The sequence below is a fragment of the Pleurotus ostreatus genome, assembly GCF_014466165.1.
Source record: "Pleurotus ostreatus strain PC9 chromosome Unknown scaffold_4, whole genome shotgun sequence".
Taxonomy (NCBI): Eukaryota; Fungi; Basidiomycota; class Agaricomycetes; order Agaricales; family Pleurotaceae; genus Pleurotus; species Pleurotus ostreatus.
Window position 1 is genome coordinate 3,353,851 of NW_023503159.1, and position 21,995 is coordinate 3,375,845.

Below are 21,995 nucleotides of genomic sequence, written 5' to 3' on the forward strand. Positions count from 1 at the left end.
CTTGTGCCAGCGTTAAAATGGGTTTGTCGAGAAGTTTGGAAATTGGATGGCAGCCTGAAGGCCCCTGTTCGCTCCCATTTTCCTCGATAGGGACTCGTCAATCCGGCGTAACTGCCTTTGTTCTGGGACTCGGCAACACCGTACATGACTATAATAGACGACATCACACCATCAATGTCCCGCAACGAATTGGCACTGCAAGCTCGCGCTAACAGGGAATCACGGCTTGGAAGCTCGAGGGTGCATGCATGGATCAGTGTGGGTCCACTGCGGTGTGCTCGTGCGTCGATAAATTTCTAGGTTCGGACTACTAGAGAAGCTAAGCCATCTTGTATCTTGAATCTATCTTACTGACTTAGATTCGGTTGATTATTGAAGTCTATAGGCATATGAGTCATTGTATTAGCTGATGGTTCGCTATAAGCTAGCCTCAAGAATTATCCTTGCGTAAATACTTACATCGTATCGGTCCAACGATTAGGTTCACATGGATGAAGACTGGGTTGAACAAAGTCGACGCTCCTATTCCCCAATGCATCACGTGGGTCTTTCTTGTTCACAGGCAAAATTTCAGTCTCTCACCCCGATTGCTCGACGCTAGTAAGTGTATCGTGTTCCACACATCACCAGCAATCGCGGCAACTCACACTGTACTCAATAAGAGGGCCACATGCTTGCTATGCCAGTCATTGTGTATGTTTTTACTCCCCCAGTTTTACGATCGCCACTGATGTATAATCATTTTACAGAATTTCGTCTATTTACTGCGGGGTGAATAGATTGAGGGTTGACGTTGTGCTTGCAGCGAATGTACCGACTTGCTCGAACATTGCTAGGTATCCTGAGGACCGACCAGAACGACAACAGCTAATAGAAGGCAGAAGGTTCAGAACCCCAACTTCGTGTCCTATTGCGAGACAAACCATCGACGCATAAGGTATATATGATTCATATGGTCTACTTCGGTACTGATGTTTTCTGAGTATAATGATCCATAGACGTATTCCAAATACTCTCAAGACAATGTGGATCTATCGTTCTATCACTTCTTAGGTTCTCCAAAGTCAATTTGGCAGGCTTCCCTCCAGCTGATACCTTGAGCCGAACACTCCCTCTTCGATCGCTTTAATCTCTGCGTAAACAGTCAGCCACAACTCGTAGCGTCCTAAAAAAAAATAGGAAGTATACTCACGAAGGGCAAGATGCTTGGAGTGGAAGCGACACAATGCCAGATTCCCTGTACGAATGGAGTGATTGAAGTAAGGCTCCTCGACGAAGGACGGAACTTACCGGTCATAAACCACATGTTTTGAACACCCACGTCCCGCCAGGCTCCGTATATCTCCCCCTCCGGGTCCAGTCCCCATACTCTTCCTACCTTCCTCGACACCTCTTCGTCACACACCGACCTCATAATACTTCTACTATCACCTAGGCTAGACGCGATTCAATGTTAACATCTTGTCCGTGTCTTGGTAGGCTATGCATCGTACCCCGTGGCGAACAAGACGACATCGGCATTCAACTCACTACCATCGTCGAACTTGAGGCCTGTCTTGGTGAAACACTCGATATGAGGTCCGCTTTTGAGCTTGATCTTTCCGTCGATGATCAGCTGAGAGGTGCCGACATCTAGCCCCCGGTTGCACCGTCATCACTAGAATGTCTGTAGTAATCGGTGCTGAACAGACCTAGATAGTACCCTCCTGCTTTATCCCAAGCTAATAAACCGGAGCCTGCATTCTTATATCCAAGGTTAGTTCGAAACCCAACTCTCTTCAAACCATCTAATAATTCCCTTGACACGCCCAATTAGCAGACGGCAGTCAAAGCCACGAGCGGGAGTGCTTACTTGTCGGCCGCAGCGATTTGTTGTACCTGACGCCTTGATATATCAACTACGAGGGAGTTCGGGAACGACGCGTTTAATCTGTCGGCGACGTCTACAGGTGGAGCGTCCTCTGAGTACAACGCTACGGTTTCCACTAAGCTAGGTGTATCTTTCATTAGAGGTACCAGTGGTCTCACCGTCCATTAGATACTTCCAGCCATTCGCGATGCTCATAATGTAGGTCGAACTTCTCTGGAACATCGTCACGTCTAGGCTACGCATCAGCAGGAGCCCAAACTCAATATCTCGGAAGCATTCAGGCTCACCAACGCCTTTCTCGTAGTAATTAGCGCAGATATCGTGTGCTGCAACGAGAATGTACTTTAGGCGTAACAAACGCCCGACACGAGTACGGACCTGAACTGCCCGACCCGATAACGACGACCTTCTTCCCAGTGTGATCGGTGGCTGTATTGTGTTGCGTCGAATGCAGGGTTTGTCCTTGGAAGACATCCTACAAACTCCCATTAGGCAGGACTCGCCATAAGGACACTCGCCAGACATACCATGCCAGGATACACCGGGAGGTTGCCCTTACCGCCTCCTATCCCTGTCGCAAAGATCACATGGTTGACCTTGAAGGTTCTATCGCCGTTTGCTCGCCGAACTGTCACCATCCACTTCCCGGACGATTTGTCTTGAACCACCTTTTCTACTGAAGCCGACGTCCAGACGTTCAGCTCCATGATTTCTGCGTAGCCTTCAAGCCAATTGGCCAACTACAAAAGGATGAGTAACACGTGGAGCTAAGTGGTGCGTAACGACCGACTTTCTTTGACGGGGCGTACACAGGCCAAGTCGACGGGAAACTAGGTTGGCCTCGATCAGCGTTGCTCAGGCATATCAAAGCTCGCGATAACGTACGGCAGATATGGCATGTGGTCGTACCCTGCACGTACGTTCAGGTTCGCGATCCATGAGACGGAAGACACACGCACAGACGGGATCATGCAGACACAACGCCTCGTATCTCTGCCTCCAATTGTCCCCAATCCTCGGATTCCGCTCGACGACCAGGGCACTCACCCCCAGGCACTTCAGTCGGGCCGCGACCTCCAGCCCACTTTGTCCGCCTCCTACGATCAGGACCGTCGGCTCCCCATCTTCGAACGCGACTTCCCGCCGGCGGTCGGCTTCCCATTTGCCATGGTTCGGAGCCGGGTTGCGTAGCGGGCCTATTTTCTCGGGGAAACCCTTCAGGTCTTCGAGGTTGGTGAACATCGCATGCGCCTTCCACCCCTCGCTCGCTGTGGGGACCAAGCGAACGATGCCGGAGCATATGCCTACGCCGGTATCGAAGCTAAAGAAAGCTTGTATCCATGCTAAATCCGGGTACGGGGTCTGCAGCCCGACAGAGGATGCGTCGAGCTTGAAGCTGTGGGGTTTCGCGACAGACAGACGGTCGTTGAGGAATGTCCTGATCTTCTCCCTTCCCGCGAAGGTGCGAAAGTCCCAGGTGAGTGATAAGATGTCCCTCCAGGCAGAATGGTCCAGGAATAGATTAGCGACGGCGTCAGCGTCTCCTGACTCTACCAACGAGGCGAACGATCTGAACCATTCGGTAGCGACGTGTTTCGCGTCGAGGTCAGCGGGGACGGCGGCTCCTAGCGTGTCCAAGGTGGGGAGAGGTATCTCGACTTCAAGAGGCATCTGGGGTGTGTGGAGTCCGGGTATCGAGCTGCACCATCAATTTAAGTACGTGCATATTTGCCCCTGGCGTCAGGGCTATTAAAAGTTGGGACAAGGTTTGGGTTCGGCACAAGAAAGGACGGGCCCTCTCACGTGTCGTCCCTACCTGCTTCCGGGCACTGTAGGTTCTCCGTTTATCCTTCTCTCCCCGTGGTGCCCTGACAGACACCTACGTGAACGCTGCATCAGAACATCGAAAACACCCATTGTTACGGAAACTAGTTTAAATCCAAGTTATCACCCCTCGCTTTCAACGTGCGTCGGCGGTTTCGTTGCTATCTTTGCATGTTCGAGTTCACAGCAGGACCCCAATGCCGACAGGCCGTTCTAGAAGGAGACCATGGGACGTGGGTTTCGTTACAGGGCGATAGATAAGTGCATCCTACAAATACACTCTTACTACCCCCCGGAGAGTTGCATGACGTGCCTCCATTGGTGGTTAACGCGATGCGAGCATGTGTCATTGGATGAGCGTGCATGCCTCTCTGTTGCGGTACGACAGGCATAGATGCTGCGGCAGCAAGTACAGCAACGGGAATCGGATCGGGCTGGGGAAACATCGCAAAAGTCGGGTCTGTCGAACAATCTACTTGGGCTTTGTCGATTAAAGCGGTCCCCTATTTCACTCTTCTCTTCTTAGAATACGTTTGTCATCACGTATGCCGGACAGTTCTTCTCGGTTCCGGGGCCAGAAGTACAGGGCCAGCCACCGAACCTCGCGAAGTCTGTTCGTGTACTAAGTACACCATCGTCACTGAGTACACCATCGTCACTGAGTACACCACCGTCGCTGAGCACTGAGCGCTGAGTGTTCGCTGGCATGTAAAAACGTCTTCTCATGCCCAAACCCAACATTCACATTCATTCCACCCGGGGTGCTGGGTGCTGAGCGCTGAACGTTGAGCGCTGAACACCAGACAGCCCGATCTAAGCACCTGATCATCCAAATATTCATGCCTCCACTTCCCTTCCCCTTGGGCATACTCCGAGGTTCCTCGCCACTTGCATGATTGCATCACCATTCACGCCCGATGAGACACTAGAAGCCGCCTTCTGAGTCCGAGATGCTTTCTCCGTCCCGATAGGTAGATAGGGATCCCGGTATACATTGTAGGCGCAGCGGACAACCTGAGTCACGCATCGGAGAAAGAACATTGGAGAAAGTACGAGCGATTTACACCAGTCGTCCACGGAAATCGAGAATGGCACACATAACATAAGCCATGAGCTGAAGCGTACAAGTTGCCAACGCGCGTCCAAACGCGCTTTTGGGCCGGGTCTTAGTCCCAGTTCCGGCCATTGTGAGGTGCAGCAACGATGCACTAGGTACATAGCCCTTCGATCCAACGGGGAGGACAGAAAATGCTAGTCCTTTAATTTAACGTGTCTCGCGTTGGCGCAAACGGCGGGACGCCCCTAATCCCTCCTAAACGACTCCTGATGTACTTCGTTTCTTCCTTCCGTCTCCCCATCTCCCAGTCGTCCCATTGATATTCCCAGAGTTTGAGCGCAAAAAAAGGGGACAGCGTTGAAACGTTGACCATTCAATATTAAATATTCAATACTCAATATTCAATATACCAGTACTCATTTTCTTTGTTCCGATTGTCACCATGGAGGTTATGCCAGAGCCCGTCTAATGGGGTCGTGCTTCTCCACTCCACTCTCGAAGTTCTGGAAGGGACTAAAGACCATTAAAGTATGCTATCTCACAAATTCCACCCTCCTGATTACTCCTAAATCATTGCTGATGCCAGACTGAGGTGCAACGTCTCGCGCGTTCACTTGCCGTTCGCTGTACCCTCTCAATCTCCACAGCTTCTCATTAATAATTGATCACTGAACAGACGCAGCAGTGAAGAAGACTACTGTATCAACGCGCGAAGGGCGCGTGCGATCCACAACTCCCCTGCGAAGTCTGCGTAACGACATATAGTTTCGCCCGCTGCGTTAATTAGATCAAGGCGCTCGCGATCCTTCTCAATCTTCGCCTTGCATTACCTTGAAAGCATTCTGTGACTGCGTACTTCGCTTTTACTTCAACATCTCAGGCCTCAAGGCCTCAAGGTGCAAGGTACAGAACAAGTACGTGTCCGTGTCTAGATGGCGGCATATGTTAACATTAACATTATCTACTGCATAGGTAGCGGATATATGAATCGTGATTCGTGGGGGGAGCAAGAACGCAGAGTCCGGGGTAATACAGGTGCGTACTCGTATACAGTCGTGAGTTCAAGAAACATAACTCGCTTTGCACGTCGTGCTAGTCGCTTTAGCTGTGACGGAATCCACCGACGAAGCTCTCGTCTTTTCCCTAAGATGATTATCATGAGCGATAGAGGAGCTCGTGATGTATATGCTAGGGCTTACGGTGGTATGCGCTGCAGCAGGAGCGGTAGGAGGTGGGCCAGGGGGCTACATCGAGAGTTAGCCATGCTGTTCAATACCCCGTAGAAGGGGGGGGCTCACAGGAGCGAATTCAGTGTACTGCGGGGCGACCTCCTTATCGGGGCCACCAGGCGCACCATGAGGCTACGAAGTATATCCCAGTGAATATCATGGCTCCATCTCACATATACACACTGAAGCTACTCACCGGCTGATATTGCTGGTAATTCGAGCCAACGCCTGGGGCGCCTGGGGGCGGCGGGTACGGGCCGTGCGGCTGATACGGCCCTTGGGTGTGGTTCATCGTCGTCGGGAGAGGGGTGTTCTGTTGCCGACCTGGCCGACCGAACGGCATGACGGCGAGCCCGCGTCGACGGCGGCGTGTCATCATACACAACAGCACGAAGAGCAGTATCCCAGCTACCACCCCTATAGATCCAAATACCGTCAAGTCATGACTTCACTTGAAGAGAAGACGGTGCTCACCGACGACGATCCCCGCTATCACGCGCCCCGTTGTAGTTCGCCGTCTAGGATAGTAGTACTGCGCGTTCGCCGATAGGAACGTCTCGCTCAAGGCGAGGGCAAAGGCGAGGCCGAACGGTGAGGTTATGGATTTTGGCATAGTGGTACTGAGGATATCGTAGATGCATCGCCCGCCAGCCTGTCGAGGTCTATATACTCGATTGTGGGGCTGGAATAGCCCCTACGTCACGACGTTACGCTTATCATTCGGGTCACGCGTCGGTCACGTTTCCAGTGGCAGCGCCTCTCGACATGACTTCGACTCCAAGCTTGATGTTTGCTCCGAATTGCATCGCCATGCTCGCTGCGCGTGAATCAGCCGGCGCGCAGTGAAGGCTATGCGTGTATGTTACATCGTATATGGTATGTTTCTGTTCATGTTATTCGTGTTATGCACATGTAGCAAATCTGAATGTCGTTTCCAAGTTCGAACTTCGAGCAAGGCAAAGAAAACTAAGCGCGGAATCCTCCAACAAAATTTGGGTCATTATTTCCCTGATTTTGAATATTTCAGTCAGCTTCGCCGCTGTGATGCTAGGCGGAGATCAAGCTTACCGCCATGTGGGCTTGCGGTGGTTGGCCAATAGGCTGAAGATTCGACGGTAAGCTCTACGTCCTGCCTTTCATATGTGTTCACTCATCGCTCCGTAGCTCTGATTGTTATTGGTGTGCTGCGACGTAGTTCGATACCCAATACTACCGGAAGACGAAGAAGGTTCACTCACAAGACCCCCGATGGCATGGCCGGCTTGGTACATGGGTTGTTGCTGCACGCCCGCGTTTCTGCCTTTCCTACCAAAGAATCCGCCGCCTCCCATGGGACCGCCCGCTATGGGTGCACCGGTGGACCCAGCGCGGCTTTTTCGCCGCCTCCGTACGCACAAGCACACAAGGAGACAGCAGAGGAGCAGTCCCACTACGATGGCTGTGAATCGATCGTGTCAGGGCTGGTCGTTCGATAGCAATACAGATCGATCACGATCTCTGGGGGAGTTGACGCACCGACGACAATTCCTGCGATGACTCCACCCGCGATCCTCCTGCCCCGACTGCGTCCCGTCACAGGACGCTGCGCCTCGACACAGAGCGCGAGGACTACCGGGAGCAATATCGATAAGAGTGTCATTTAGACGGATCGGTGATAACGACAACTGATAAGTGGTGGTTGGTGTGGAGGAGTTTAGAGGATCGCATGTGGAAGAATGATTTTATACTCGTCGTTGGTGCAGCGATGACGGTGCGCCGAGGTCGGTGACGCGTGCGAGGGTAACTCTAAATTTTGGAGCGGGGTGATGATGATGGTGCGTGCCGTGCGTATTGGCTTCCCCTTCCGCTTTATACGAGAAGATAGATGCTTAACTGAGTTGAAGGACCGGGTAGAAGAGCAGATGACTGCTTCCCATGCACGATGTCTCCATTCCCCACACGAAGTCGCATGTCTCCAGCGGTGCAGTGGTAGGAGGCGTCCGCGCCTCGAAACAGTCGCCTTTCCTTCGAGTGGTTTAACCGATGTAGGTTGGGAAGCGGTGCCGGCATATACTCCTTGTAAGTATGTGTAATATCTATCTCCCGTTTGTTGTGTGGTACATTGACAGTGAATGTGTCTAGCATCGCTCTATCTACCCCGAGTCCTACACTGGCTTCCGCGAAGTTCTTTCGTTGTGCATGCGTGCGGGTGAAAGACCTAGACATCGTATTTCGAATAGCCGTCCTTGAATCAGAGCAAGAGCGTATATCAGCTCCTCTCGATATCCACGTCGCCAGGTCGATGCTCTTACCTTCGTGTACGCCGGTGGTGGAGGAGGCGGAGTCTTCGGATCCGGGACGAGTACGAGGAACCCTTAAATATGCCGCGCTATCAACGGTGAAAAGCTCGACTCACCAGAGGGTATCCATAAGGCGGAGGCGCGATCGGCGTAGCAGCCGGCTGATCCAGGCGAGGTGAATACGCAGTCCCATCCAGAGCTCGTACATCGAAATACACACCATCGAAGGCGGCCTAAACCCCTGGTACCAGTATCGCGAACCTACATCGTCCTCGGCGCCGCCGTGGCGCGCGGAGAGCTGCGATGATAGCACCACCCGCGGGCGCGGTGGCCCTCCCCATCCCGGGGAGACGTATACGGGCGGGGCGGGCGATGCCAGGCGCTGCCGCCGCTTTCGGCGGATGGCGAAGCACATGCCGAGCGCGAGGATGAAGCACAGCCCGAGGATGGCTGAAGATGTCGATTAGCTCGCGGATGCCCGGCATCCCACGAAGAGGCCCACCTAGAAGAATGCCAGACGCTGCCCGCGTGCTGAGATGCGACCCGCTCCGCTCGTCGTTGTCGACGGTTTGCGCAGCCGCTCGGAAGGTATTCTGGGATACGACGAGCGCTAGGAAGAGACGGAAAGGCAAGGCTTGTCTCGACGCTGAAGCTGAAGGCTTTAGATCTATTTTCTTGGAAAACATCACTGTGAGCACGAACGAAGATGGTTGTCTCCTCAAAGGCGTATGTGGGGCTGATGGGAGAAGACGGCTTATATGTAAGCCTGACATGGCCCATGACATGCGCAGGCGTATATTTAGAGCGATAAGAATAGGACGCTGCAGGGATCCGGGTGCCCATGCTGACGTCATGCTCCAGGGCGCACGCGACGGGCGCGCCAGCGTCTACCGCCAAGTCCACGTACGTCCACTATCGTTCATTCCCAAATACGAAATACGAAGCTCGAGCTCCTGCAATGCAATTCGTGGCAATCGACTACAAGGAAGCGAGCACTAGTAGAAACAATCGTTGGTATGCTAAGCTGATGGGGATGTAGGACCCGGGAAACGGGCTCTTGGGAGACGTTAGTAGTTGGTGGGCTGGTATGCCGGGCCACTGGAGAAGTTGGCACCCTGTAAGTAGTGGTCCAGATTAGTGGTCCGTGGATGCAGGCATTGTAGGGGGTGTATGGCGGCAAAAACTCACGGTTACGTTCCCGTCTGGAGGCTGTAAGAGGTCGAGGTGGGTGATCCTGGTACAGAAATGATAAAAACTTACTGGAGGAGGGGCCGTCTAAAGCAAGCGTGCCAGGGAGGTTAACAGCGTGACGAGTGTCGAGAAACATGAGGTCCTCACCGAGTGGTGCATGCCATGCATATGGTTCGTGTGCGCCATTGACGGGCCCGAATTGAAACCTGTCCCGCCGCCCGGGAAAGCCATCAACGGGACGTTTCTACGAGCCCGTCGCCGACGAATGATGACGAAGATGAGGAAGCCAACGAGGGCCCAGAATACAACGATGCCTACACCGTATCCAGTCGACTGAGCGGACGCAGTTGCGAGGCGGTGGGGGACTGACCGACGACAATTCCTATTATTGCTCCGACGGCGAGTCTGAAAGGCCTGTCGATGCTGCTCCGGTTGGGTGCCCCGAAGGGCTGTGCTGAAGCGCGGAGGAAGGCGTCGTGTGCCAGCGCTAGATACAATGCACGGATGAATAGGGTAGAGCGTCCTGAGCGACTTGCCGCCGCCGAAAATCGAGTGAACATGATAATGGTGGGGATGATGGTGGGTCTGTTATCCGAATGGTTCGCCGAATCCGCGATAGTTATACGTACGCCGCCCCAGGCAGCATCACTGTTTGGGGGGAAACATATAACGTGAAATGCTGTCCGGTTGGTGGAGCTGTATTGTGGACTTGGAGCCAAGGTCTGCAATTTGTATATGCACTCTCCAACTGCGGTGCAGCGCCTTGGATGCCGAAATCGGGGCCGGGCAACGTCCAATTGCTGTTGAAGCTCGATGTCGCGGCGGCAGGTCTCAGTGAGGACATCTTTGGTGTGGTGATTCTTAGGCATCCTCACTATCTCTGCCATGCGCGTAATGAAAACGCAAAGTATACCTTGGTTGCATTTGCATTTGTGTTGTCTGAGGTGAGCACTCATCCATCTGGCAGTAGGTATATTTTATGAAAAATAGATTGACGATAGGGAACGAGGGCTGGTTCCATCATCCATGCGACTCAGAGCTAAGAGTACAAGACGGAAGGTACACATGGAGTAAACGTATATATCTACATCTACAACTAGTTTCGTGATAATGTAGGACTCAGAGAGTGAGTACGATTTAACTATTGGCCGCGACGTGTGCTGTATGCGCGTATACTACCGCGGGACCCCGGTAATGCTGGATCCCAACAGAAGCACAGGACGTATGGCGGCCAAGCCTCCGGTCGCACTTGCGACGGGAGACTGCTAGAGATCGCGGTGAGTATCACTCGCACGAGAAGAAGGGTATACCAGCCCCCACCGAGTGACGAGTACCGTGCATATGGTTCGTCCGTCCACGTCCGGACGACTCGGGCATCATTGCATAGTCTCTGCTCTTACGCCGGCGCCGACGAACAACCAGGAAGACGAGCGTAGCAACGACGGTAAGAAATACGGCGATGCCTTGAGTAGTTGAGTGAGTTTATGAAAATGGGGGCGCATTCGACGCATCCGACTGACCGATGCCGATCCCTATTATAGCGCCTGCCGCGAGTTTGGGCGAACTGGAAGCCTCTTGTTGTACCGAACCCGACGGCGCGGACGGCCGTTGTGCACCAGCGCAGAGAAGAGCCCCGTTTGCTAGTGCGAGGCGAAGGATATGGGCGAAGAGCGTAGAGCGTTCTGAGGGACTCAGTAGCACTGAACGAGCGAGCATGATGCTAATATACAGGCGACGATCGCAGACGCCTTCTGCACATGCAGAGGTTCGCTTTCGTTCTCACTTATATGCACATGAATGTGCTGTTGAACTACATCAGCGGTCGAGGAATCTTTCTTTTTTCAAATTCGAAGGGACATGCCGTGCTCGGGGTGGGGCGTATCATGCGCTGTGGTGTTGGTGTTGGAGGAGGCTACGTTGAAAGCTTAATACCGGGGCGCGCGCGCCGTAAGCCTCGAGTATCGGAAGCAACAGCAATTGGCGTAGCCAAGACAATTCTGGGGGTGATGCAGCCCTCTGATACGTCTAGCCGTGTCTCAATGTCTCAATGAATTGTCCTGCTGGTTTGGTCAGTTGTTGTTATACCAAAGTGCAAAGTGCATTGCCGTTTACCTCGCTCTCGTCGTCTGTGGTGGGTGTTCGTCCACCTGCGGCACCTTGGGATCACTCTCGATGTCGCCTGGATGGAGTGCAAAGCACCACTGGCGCTACCGCGTTGACCCATTAGGTGCAATCGCCGAATCGTGGGTTCTAGAGCAAGTCAATGATCAGTGAATGGTCTTTCAGCTCAATCCCGACTCCCGTACATTTCCTCGCCGAACATGGCCATCAAGGGACGTGTTATTCCAAGCCGCCGGCGTCGAATGTGCCGACTACTTATGAATGACCATTATGGGTTTGAGAAGTAATGGCTCCACGAGTGCACGCCTTCTCACCATGAGTCCATATCTTCGCTCCACGAGTGCACATCTTCGCTGACATCGTCGCCCATGGAGTTGGTCCTTAAACTTTGACCCCGTTCCTCGAACGAAGTTGTTGATCGAATGTCAGGATAAGAGGACTGGAATGTTGCAGGCACCACCCGACTATCGTCCTTTGCCTTCCGAGCAGCCGTGGGTATCGCTGAGAGATGTGCCTCAGAGAAGGAGGTAGAATGAATGTGCCCGCTTCCAGCAGATGTGAGGATGCAGCGTGCATGTGCATCGACACAGCCAACCCTCTAAGCAAAGTAAAAACGACCCCACGAGCGTTGAAAATGTACATACCGACACTGCACACATGTCGCATAGCCCATGTTGTGGGTAAATAGATAATCCGATGCCGTCATTGCGTTGAAAAGAAGAGATGCGCCAATATTGCGGCTTTGGGTGTCCTGTGCGATGATCGTCAACGTAGCATCAGCTTAGACAAAATGTTGGTACCGCTCACCGGGGTCCGACATGATTGATGGTTGGCATGCATCGGAAGTGTACAGCTACTGCGCAGTCTATACATAGATCCTTTCGTCGAGCTTATGCGACGTCAAGGACAGTGTTAGCTTCGACAGTTTGGGGTAGATGGGCATGAGTATGTGCGCGAACCTTGTTGCAAGCGACTGGGGGGTCACCAACCACCTACTCGATACCTCGTATCTGACTACGCTCTCATTTGATGGTGATACTGACTCAGTACTCAACGCTTGTTCCCGGATAAGATGATACAGTGGTACCTTAGCTCGGAGTAGAACTCGTATGTGAGATAGTCCGACTAATCTCATGCACGGTACATTTCTTTCTTTTTGTCTCAGGGATGGTCATCTGTGAGGAAAGCCCTTCAATATCTATACCGGATCCGCGGGAGTTTCAGCGAAAGACGTACTATGGGTCGGTACAAGAGGAAACACGGACACAGAACGCGGAGACAATGCCCTCATGACGCGTCATATCGCGATGTCGAGCCTGTGGCTCTCGGTGGCGTCTCGCTCAGTTTTCGTGAATTTGATGACGCAGGTCTTCGGAGGATGAATCAGTGATGTTCGAGACTTACGAAGCAGAAGGACCTGGCACGGCTTATGTCAAAGCTGATTCTACTAAGCGCAATATGATGGGCGGGGACAAGGAGGGGACCCAAGGCGAACCTACTGAATACTTCCCGGAAGCAAACGGCTTAGCTGAGAGTACCTTGGCGCGTCTTTTTGGCTGTTGGCTCCTCATGTGACGATGCCGTTCATTGTCGAGGCAGGAGGCCGAAGCTCATTCTGATGTCAATAAAACAAGTGAGCATGTGGCGCAAAAGTGCCGCTCCACAGTAGAGGATGTCGGGACTCAAAGACTCACCGACTCTCACTGTATCCCCGCACGGAGACAACATTTGTTAGCAAATCAGAAGTCTGATCCAGTCAGACCGACAAGCGGACTCGTGTAGTTCGCATGCTCCGGAGGCCAGATCTCTCTCGATGGCGGTCATCGTTAACCGAGGGGCCAAGCTAGGTACGGCGCAGTCATTCGACTCAACGATACCTCGCCGTTATCCTTAGCACAGCGCCCGAAGCGTACCGTCACAGTGCTTGCATCAATTTGCCAAAATTTCCCATCACTCAACACAAACCAGACGCGAGTTGCTAACAACCTCTGAGTAATCCGGCGCTGAATACAGTGACTTCCCTCAACCTGTACATTCGCTGTGCCTACTTGGCATCGAGACCGTTTCTCATATGGGTTTGTAACTTGTAACATAACTCCAAGTGGGATGTGGTAGCATGCCGTTGGCCCAGTCGAATAATTAAACTGTAGCCAGCTGATTAGAAAATGGCATGATCAGAATTCCGAGTCATTGACGTACAAAAGGGTCGTCGTAAATGTCTCGTCTAAGGAACCTCCATCCGAGTGTCCTTCTGCAGGCCCGAGTGAGGAATACGGAGAAGTGTCCCCACCGAGACTTGAAGACGAAACGCGCAGCCTTCAAGTGATGTTCCCACGGTTTATCTGATTGAGAAGAATTTAGCGCCTTGTCCAAGTTCCTGAGGCCAGTTACATCTGCCGACTGTCGCTCTCGACCGACGACAACCAACTGATGTAACTGATTGTTTCTCATGAACCAGGCCCAATTTCTCCAAATTGCTCCAAATCTGTAACCTTTCTCCGTCTCAGCGGACAAAGAGAAAAATAGTCATCTGTTGGTCTGACACTGACCCATTTGCACTAGCGCTAGCGCGGTGTTCACTTCACTTGGTAGTTTGCCAATATCTCGATATTTGCGAGAATACCGGCATCAAGTGAACTAACAGCGTTGATGCACCGATTTTCAGGCTTTGACGGATGAAAGGAAGGACCGGGGTGAGGCACGGAACGGAGACCAGACACCAACAATCATAAAGATCCTGACAGAGACATTCAACGACATAGAGGAACATGGACTGCTAGAGGGATCGAAGTTCGCAGAAGGGTGGATGTGCCCCATATACAAGAAGGGAAATAAGGACGACATCGCGAACTACAGGCCGGTTACCCTCCTAAACACAGACTATAAGATCCTGACGAAAACCTTGTCCATAAGACTAGCAGTGGTGACGGGGTACCTCCTACATGAAAGCCAGGCAGGATTCGTCAAAGGAAGGAAGATTGCGGACCAAACGAACCTGATAAAAATGGTCATAAGCCACTCTGAAGCGAAAGAAGTAAACGGCACAATCATTGCCCTTGACCAAGAGAAGGCGTACGATAAGATTGAACATGACTATCTGTGGAGGACACTGAAAAAGTTCAACGTCCCAAACAGATTCATAAATACGGTCAAGACCCTGTATGGACAGGCTGAAACAAGGGTCATGATCAACGGGCACCTAAGCAGCACCTTCCGGGTGACAAGAGAGTTCGAATCGTAGTCCATTTCTGCTGTTTTTAGAATCTGCATGAGTTAACTTGCTATGGCTCAGTACTGCGTATCAGCTCACAAAACAAGCCATCAAAGGTTAACAAGTCGTCTAAAGACGCCCGAGTCGTACGAGAATAATTCAGTAAGCGGTCTCATTATTTCTCATGGTGGGGGCTTGGCTGATTGCAATGCGCGGCGTAAGAGATTATATCATAGATTCCAATTTATGTATTACAAGTTTAAACAGAAGAGGAACGCTTGCAAGCCCTAGCGGGGCAGACCGATGCTTGGGCTCGTACTAGCTTGTCTCCCCTTCATGTCTACATAACTCAGGTGAGTAACTCCTTCACCAATATGCCGTGCGAAATAAATTTCTCACCGTTCAAAAGCCTATAGACACGGTTGCGGAGGTCGTAGAGACATCCGACTCAGTGATACTAGGACTCTGGGTCCAGGTAACGAATTCCGTCGAAACCGTGAGGAACGGCGCTTCATTGACGACCTTGTTGACCACTCGCTTTGCCGTAAACACGGGAGCATCTTGGGCGCCCTGCATCAATATCGGCGTTAGTGTAGCGACGAAGCATGGCCTTCTCGACTTACGACGAAGGCAGCGATGGCGCAGATGGTGATGAAAAGTGACTTAAACATGTTTGCAGGTAAAAGTGCGTGGGTTGTGCTTTGGGGTTTGAATTGATTTCACACAGCTTATATGCAGTTCCTCCTCGATGCGTTTGTCATTTCTGGATTCTAAAGACTCCGCACATTAATGCATCATTCCCCCCCGCCCTCCGCAGTACCGAACTTCGGAGTCCCCGTTTTAGCTATTACTTTTCGGCATAGATCTGCATCCATCACGCAAACACAAGATATCAGGGTTACGCCTTCCTGTGTCCGCCGGATATCCATACCAACGCCATGAAAAGAAGCACTTTGAGTCTATTTCGCTCTAGTAGCCTTCCATTGTTCACGGAGTCTTCTTCGTATCCCCGAATACATCCAGGCACTGCACTCCCTCGCAGACGATCATCGCTCCCTCATGACAAACAGATTTCTAACAACACCGCCCGATTCGTTTCAAGATACTCGAGATGAGGTACGCCTAACCGAAGCTTCCTAATCCATTCGGCTTCGTTCTCATGCGTATCGACTTATAGATATATTTAAGACCTGTACTGACGATTGCAAACAGCATCGACTTCCAGTTGCTTAACACCTCATCCAGCGCGTACTGCTACACCTACCAACGATGTTTCCAGGCGCACGGATTCTTGCTACGCTTACCTTGGCCCTTCATCTTTTGCATGGGGCTCATGCTGCCATTGGGCCCGCTGGCAACATGTATATCGTCAACGAGGACGTCTCTCCTGATGGTTTCGCTCGTTCGTAAGTCTCTTTACTCCAAGTGTTTTGAAGACCTCAGTCCTAATTCCGTGATATAGGGCTGTTGTCGCTCGCTCAGTGCCCGCCACAGATCCGACGCCTGCGACAGCATCTATTCCTGGCGTTCTCGTTCAAGGAAACAAGGTAACTCTTGTTCGCCTCGTTGGAGCCGATCTTTCGCTCACCCCACGTAGGGCGATAACTTCCAGCTGAATGTTGTTAATCAACTGTCAGACACGACTATGTTGAAGACGACTAGTATCGTACGTACATCTGTGGATATTCTGGATAAACATTTATCGCCTTCGCAGCATTGGCACGGTTTCTTCCAAGCCGGATCTTCGTGGGCAGATGGTAGGTTCATCACTGCGCGTTTATCATCCCTCGCTAACGGCATTTCGTAGGCCCCGCTTTCGTGACCCAATGCCCCGTCGCCTCTGGGGATAGTTTCCTGTAGGTCTCACTGGCTTCATTGCCGTCCTTGATTAAACCCAGTATCCGTAGGTACAATTTCAATGTCCCGGACCAAGCTGGAACGTTTTGTAAGTTGATCATCTTGATATCCTTTCTGCATCGTCTGACCACTTCCGCAGGGTATCACTCGCATCTTTCCACCCAATATTGCGACGGCCTCAGAGGGCCATTTGTGGTGTAAGCAATGTCAAATCTATATGACAGAGGTAGTCTGGATGCTAACTCGCCTGCAGATACGATCCCTCGGATCCGCACTTAAGTTTATATGACATTGACAACGGTGAGCTCCGAACTTATCTCGTCATCAACTGCACTTTACTCAGGTTTTCGCAGCTGACACGGTCATTACGCTTGAGGATTGGGTACGTCGTCTTTTGCGAGGCCCGCCAACATCTTCTGATGTTCTCCTTAGTACCATATCGTGGCCCCTCAAAACGCGGCGATCCCCACCCCAGATAGTACCCTCATCAATGGTAAAGGTCGTTACGCCGGGGGCCCTACTTCCCCTTTGGCTATCATCAACGTCGAAAGCAACAAGCGCTATCGTTTCAGACTTGTCTCAATGTCTTGTGACCCCAATTTCACGTTCTCGATCGACGGTCACTCTTTGCTCGTCATTGAAGCAGATGCTGTCAACATTGTACCCATCACCGGTTTGTCCTTTCTATGGCCTCACTCTCGCACTCCGCTGATCGATGGCCGTCGATATCATAGTGGATAGTATTCAGATCTTCGCTGGTGAGTCGCACTTACCCTTTCATTGAAACCAGTGCTAAGCGTAGTCAAGGCCAACGCTACTCCTTTGTCTTGACTGCTAATCAAGCCGTTGACAACTACTGGATTCGCGCGAACCCTAACTTGGGATCAACTGGTATAGCAATCGACAAGTGGCACTTGCGTCTTTCGCTGACTCCTCATCGCGTTAGGCTTCGTTGGTGGTATCAATTCCGCCATTCTTCGATATGCTGGTGCCACTGAGGATGACCCCACCACAACATCGTCGACGAGCACCCCGTTGCTGGAGACCAACCTTGTTCCGCTTGAGAATCCTGGCGCTCCTGGCCCACCTGTGCCTGGTGGAGCAGATATCAACATCAATCTCGCTATGGCCTTCGACTTCACTACCTTCGAATTAACTATCAACGGTACGCAACATCTGACTTATTTTCGTTTTGAATGATTGTGTTTATATCAAGGCCCATAGGTGTTCCTTTCCTTCCACCGACTGGTGAGTGCAACTTGAATGATGCCAGCGAAGGGAATCACTGATGATACTCCTGAAGCCCCTGTCCTTCTCCAAATTCTTTCAGGAGCGTCAACTGCTGCCTCGCTTCTTCCTTCTGGTAGCATTTACGAGCTGGAGGCCAACAAAGTTGTCGAAATCTCGATGCCTGCGCTGGCTGTTGGGGGACCCGTAAGTTCCACCCCGCTCCGCAACCGTCTATTTGCTAATACTCGATGTATGCGACTAGCATCCATTCCATCTTCACGGCGTGAGTGATGCAGCCACTGGGACTTCCATTTGGCTAATCGACTTCGTGTAGCACACTTTCGACGTTATCAGGAGTGCCGGTTCTACGACGTACAACTTTGACACTCCTGCGCGCCGCGACGTCGTCAACACTGGCACTGGCGCGAACGATAACGTCACTATTCGCTTCGTGACCGACAACCCAGGCCCGTGGTTCCTCCACTGGTGAGCATTCCACCCAATGTATACGATATGCAAATGCTAACAGTCCCCCCACCCAGTCACATTGATTGGCATCTCGAAATGTAAGTGGTGATCTTTACCAGCTCGTACTTGATACTAAACGCCGCGTAGTGGTCTTGCTGTCGTTTTCGCCGAAGACGTGACATCCATTTCGGCCCCACCTGGTATGCATACTTCCCCCTGCGGCCCGTATTGCTGCTAACCTGCATTTCTCCAGCCGCGTGGGACGACTTGTGCCCCATCTATAACGCTTTGAGCGACAACGACAAAGGAGGTATCGTTCCGTCCTAAGAGCAGCCTCTGATTATTCTTACTTCTTAAATCAATTGGAAATCATGTCGAAAGCTTTTCGTTTCATACAATAAATTTATCTGTATTATAAACAACCCCATCTCCGACAAATGGCGTCTCAGTTCATTCACCTTCATTCCCGGATTCTGTCGTCCCTGAAGCGAGTCCGAACAGAAAATAGCATGAAGGAAGTTCTGCTTCGTGTCCATGAAAAGGTTCGGAAGTACGGAAGTAGGTGGACCTCCTGATGTAATATTCCCCGGCCCGAACTATGTTGGACTCTTCGTTTCCCTGCTGCACTGTCTGATGAGTATGTCATGCCGAAGCTCCACGCTGTTGTCGACGAACTCGACGCATATGTCACTCTTAGAGTACTTCGTTGAACTCTCAAACCGTTACTCATGAAGACGACCTTCGTTTTGGCTTCGTCAGCCGAAAAGCACAAGGCGACGGACCGAGCCAATTGGTTCCCAAAGGCTCACTGATCATGAAGAGCTATTTCCGTGTCTTATCTTATGTTATAAAGCTGTTCAAGTTGGGCATTGTGATGGGTCTTCTGTGCTGGCACTTCGCGCAATCATGGGCACCTTTCTCAATGCTAGCAATTGGGTGGTTCTTGCTACTGGATTGTCTTACTATGTGACGGCGACACCACCCAATCGACGAGTCAATCGAAGCGAACTCCTTATCAACACATGGGTTGAGAGGTTCCTTTTAACCCGTCTTATGTTCCTCAAGGTGCGAAGTGTTCCGATTATATGCCCATCTTATCTTACTTCCGAGATGAACTATACGGTGCAGATCTTCGTCGGCTCTGCATGCCTCATGCACATCTTGAGCTCTGTTTTCTCGATGGGAATATGCACAACACGCACCTCCAGCAGCTCTTCGGAGTCACCCACATCACTCTCCACGACGATGATACTTGGTGGCGGTTTGGCCCTTTTGTCGGCTAGTATCCGCCTATGGTGTTACGCAGAGATGAAAGATCTCTACGACTTCGAAGTGAATATCAAGCAGGCCCATCGACTTGTGACCAGCGGGCCTTACTCATTCGTTCGACATCCCGGCTACATCGCCTCATGCGGGACACGCATCGGCGTGACGATGGTGATGTTCTCGAAGGATCATTGGCTTTATCAGTGTGGCTTACGGAGCACGGTTGGCGCCGTGCTGAGCTGTATCTGGTGTGCGGAAGTTGTTATGATTAACGGGGTTTTGATCCCTGCACGGATGACAGTGGAGGACGACAGGCTGAGGCGTCACTTTGGGAGGGAGTGGGATGACTACGCGTCGAGAGTGGCTTACCGCCTGGTACCTGGTGTCTACTAGACATGCAGCGCTCGCTTCCATATCAATCCATACGCTAGAATGCTAAATGCTTGAAGTGGCATTAGTGACCTCAGCGCTTTCTGTCTCGCAGCAAGCCTACGCACGCGAAAACAATCATGCACGTACGTAGTTTACCTCCATATCCTTAGTATCTTTGTTGAGGTGGTGTATGATCACGAGAAGAAGCGACGTTGTCAGACTCCCAGTTGTGGTATTTCGTGCTCCGAACCGATTCTCGTTCCTGATAGTGGCTTATCGAACAATGCAGCCGCGAGCGTTGCATGAGCGTTAAGCTTTGAGAGGGTACTCATCTACACTAGCAGGGCCTAGTTTATGCCAAGCCATGTGCTGTGAACTCAAAAATGAACTTTAATTATCAAGGAGGCGAAGCTTCGTTGACCAAAGAGCCCGGAAGGAGAGCCTAACAAAGTTCGAAAGCTACGCTAGAGCCATTTGCATATCCTATCCAACACTATAAAACCGCGAACGTTACGCCTTAATGAACTCTCATAGCAATACCTGCCAAAATCATGGACGCCTTTCTCAATGCTAGCAATTGGATGGTTCTTGTCACCGGAATATGCTATTATGTGACGGTGACAGCACCCAATCCGCGAATCAATCAAAGCGAACGCCTGATCAATACTTGGATTGAGAGGTTCTTGTTCTACCATGTTATGTTACTCAAGGTGAGGAGCAAAGCCACGCAATGGGCATCTTATCTTACCTCTTCGATGGCTTTGTAGGTTTTCGTCTGCTCTATCAGCTTCATGCACATCCTCAGTTCTGCTACATCGGTCGAGCTATGCCCCGCACCCCATTCCGGCAATCCCTCGAACCCACACCCATCACCCTCCACAATGATGAAACTTGGCGGTGGATTGGCACTTTTGTCAGCTAGCACACGCCTATGGTGCTATAGAGAGCTGGGAGATCTCTTCGATTTCGAAGTGAATATCAAAAAGACACACCGGCTTGTAACAACGGGCCCTTACTCCTTCGTTCGCCACCCTAGCTACATCGCCTCTATAGGGGCACACCTCGGCGTGTCGATGGTGTTGTTCTCAAGCCCTTGTTGGTTTTACCGGTGCGGGCTGATGAGCACGCTGGGTGTGGTGCTCGGATGCATATGGTGTACCGAGGTGTGCGTGCTTCATGGAGTATTAGTTCCGGCACGGATAAAGGTGGAGGATGAAAGGCTGAAACGTCACTTCGGGAGGGAGTGGGATGAGTACGCAGGGAGAGTCGCTTATCGCCTGTTACCCGGCGTGTACTAAAGATGCAGTGCTGCCATAATCCCTATGCCTTTTATTTTCGACGCGCCAATCCCTTATAGAACGAATGAGAAATAATTACCCCTAATAAAATCCCCTGTCCATCACATCATGTGACTTGGTCGCGGGCGCCCCCTTCCGAGTCATTCTGTCCTACGAAGACGATAACTCGCCTCGAACTACGACATGATGTATGCATTTTGTGCGAATTATGAACTCTTCCCCCACGTTCTGTAGTTTTCGTGTGGCTTCCCTCTTGCTTCTCTGAAATGGAACCCAACGCGTCGCCATCATCCCTTCGTTCACCTCAACAAAGCCATAAAAATAGTGTGAGCGCCGTCTCAGATGTACTGAACGCCTGCCATAGTTCAATTCCCTCCGAAGACCAATCTACAAAGGGCGGGTGCGTGTAGACGGCTGGTCGCGGGCCTTCGGGGTACGAAGGAACGTACTCGACTCCCCACAATGCTGGTATTTGGCGATTGCATACGCCGGATCCCCATCGCAAAGGTTGTACCGTATACGAAGGGAGTAAACGCCGCCACAGCATATGGACAGCGTGTTTTCTTTGTGTCAGGATACACAACGACAGCGTCGTCTCCAAATAGTGCCATAAGGCCTGATATCAATATTAGCGCGATGGTTTCGTGACGTGGGAGCATCCAGCCAACGCCTGGTTTCGAGGCATCCAATGACCTGTAGATTTTGCAGCCTGACTGATAGTA

The 21,995-nt window shown here is 51.5% G+C and overlaps 8 protein-coding genes across 8 annotated transcripts; 2 read left to right on the top strand and 6 right to left on the bottom strand.

The window, feature by feature from the left end:
* Positions 1-1,064: 1,064 nt before the first annotated feature.
* Positions 1,065-3,541, bottom strand: PC9H_006950 (uncharacterized protein; the record flags this gene model as incomplete). Its single annotated transcript, XM_036776488.1, has 13 exons — positions 1,065-1,132; positions 1,193-1,237; positions 1,291-1,436; positions 1,494-1,632; positions 1,692-1,798; positions 1,853-1,973; positions 2,029-2,100; positions 2,158-2,196; positions 2,249-2,345; positions 2,398-2,610; positions 2,661-2,700; positions 2,756-2,780; positions 2,830-3,541. 13 exons carry the CDS (start codon positions 3,539-3,541, stop codon positions 1,065-1,067), a joined length of 1,824 nt encoding a protein of 607 aa, XP_036632507.1.
* Positions 3,542-5,852: 2,311 nt separating this feature from the next.
* PC9H_006951 (uncharacterized protein) lies at positions 5,853-6,593 on the bottom strand (the record flags this gene model as incomplete). Its single annotated transcript, XM_036776489.1, has 5 exons — positions 5,853-5,894; positions 5,951-5,995; positions 6,050-6,112; positions 6,177-6,397; positions 6,455-6,593. 5 exons carry the CDS (start codon positions 6,591-6,593, stop codon positions 5,853-5,855), a joined length of 510 nt encoding a protein of 169 aa, XP_036632508.1.
* Positions 6,594-7,007: 414 nt separating this feature from the next.
* On the bottom strand, positions 7,008-8,945 carry PC9H_006952 (uncharacterized protein; the record flags this gene model as incomplete). Its single annotated transcript, XM_036776490.1, has 6 exons — positions 7,008-7,081; positions 7,131-7,418; positions 7,496-7,588; positions 8,272-8,365; positions 8,480-8,709; positions 8,762-8,945. 6 exons carry the CDS (start codon positions 8,943-8,945, stop codon positions 7,008-7,010), a joined length of 963 nt encoding a protein of 320 aa, XP_036632509.1.
* A 381-nt stretch (positions 8,946-9,326) lies between these two features.
* PC9H_006953 (uncharacterized protein) lies at positions 9,327-10,337 on the bottom strand (the record flags this gene model as incomplete). Its single annotated transcript, XM_036776491.1, has 5 exons — positions 9,327-9,374; positions 9,448-9,468; positions 9,520-9,534; positions 9,598-9,764; positions 9,821-10,337. 5 exons carry the CDS (start codon positions 10,335-10,337, stop codon positions 9,327-9,329), a joined length of 768 nt encoding a protein of 255 aa, XP_036632510.1.
* Positions 10,338-10,625: 288 nt separating this feature from the next.
* PC9H_006954 (uncharacterized protein) lies at positions 10,626-11,166 on the bottom strand (the record flags this gene model as incomplete). The annotated part of the gene is made up of 3 exons (XM_036776492.1): positions 10,626-10,715; positions 10,771-10,913; positions 10,971-11,166. 3 exons carry the CDS (start codon positions 11,164-11,166, stop codon positions 10,626-10,628), a joined length of 429 nt encoding a protein of 142 aa, XP_036632511.1.
* Positions 11,167-15,184: 4,018 nt separating this feature from the next.
* Positions 15,185-15,453, bottom strand: PC9H_006955 (uncharacterized protein; the record flags this gene model as incomplete). Its single annotated transcript, XM_036776493.1, has 2 exons — positions 15,185-15,352; positions 15,406-15,453. The coding sequence occupies 2 exons, from the start codon at positions 15,451-15,453 to the stop codon at positions 15,185-15,187; spliced, it is 216 nt and encodes a 71-aa protein (XP_036632512.1).
* Positions 15,454-16,051: 598 nt separating this feature from the next.
* Positions 16,052-18,664, top strand: LCC2_3 (laccase, multicopper oxidase, benzenediol:oxygen oxidorectuctase; the record flags this gene model as incomplete). Its single annotated transcript, XM_036776494.1, has 20 exons — positions 16,052-16,188; positions 16,245-16,329; positions 16,380-16,448; positions 16,497-16,539; positions 16,590-16,638; positions 16,690-16,727; positions 16,779-16,836; positions 16,893-16,939; positions 16,993-17,021; positions 17,072-17,312; positions 17,374-17,397; positions 17,447-17,530; positions 17,586-17,804; positions 17,864-17,887; positions 17,943-18,073; positions 18,132-18,152; positions 18,204-18,355; positions 18,412-18,435; positions 18,485-18,537; positions 18,591-18,664. 20 exons carry the CDS (start codon positions 16,052-16,054, stop codon positions 18,662-18,664), a joined length of 1,602 nt encoding a protein of 533 aa, XP_036632513.1.
* A 579-nt stretch (positions 18,665-19,243) lies between these two features.
* PC9H_006957 (uncharacterized protein) lies at positions 19,244-19,996 on the top strand (the record flags this gene model as incomplete). Its single annotated transcript, XM_036776495.1, has 2 exons — positions 19,244-19,402; positions 19,466-19,996. The coding sequence occupies 2 exons, from the start codon at positions 19,244-19,246 to the stop codon at positions 19,994-19,996; spliced, it is 690 nt and encodes a 229-aa protein (XP_036632514.1).
* Between the last annotated feature and the right edge of the window lie 1,999 nt (positions 19,997-21,995).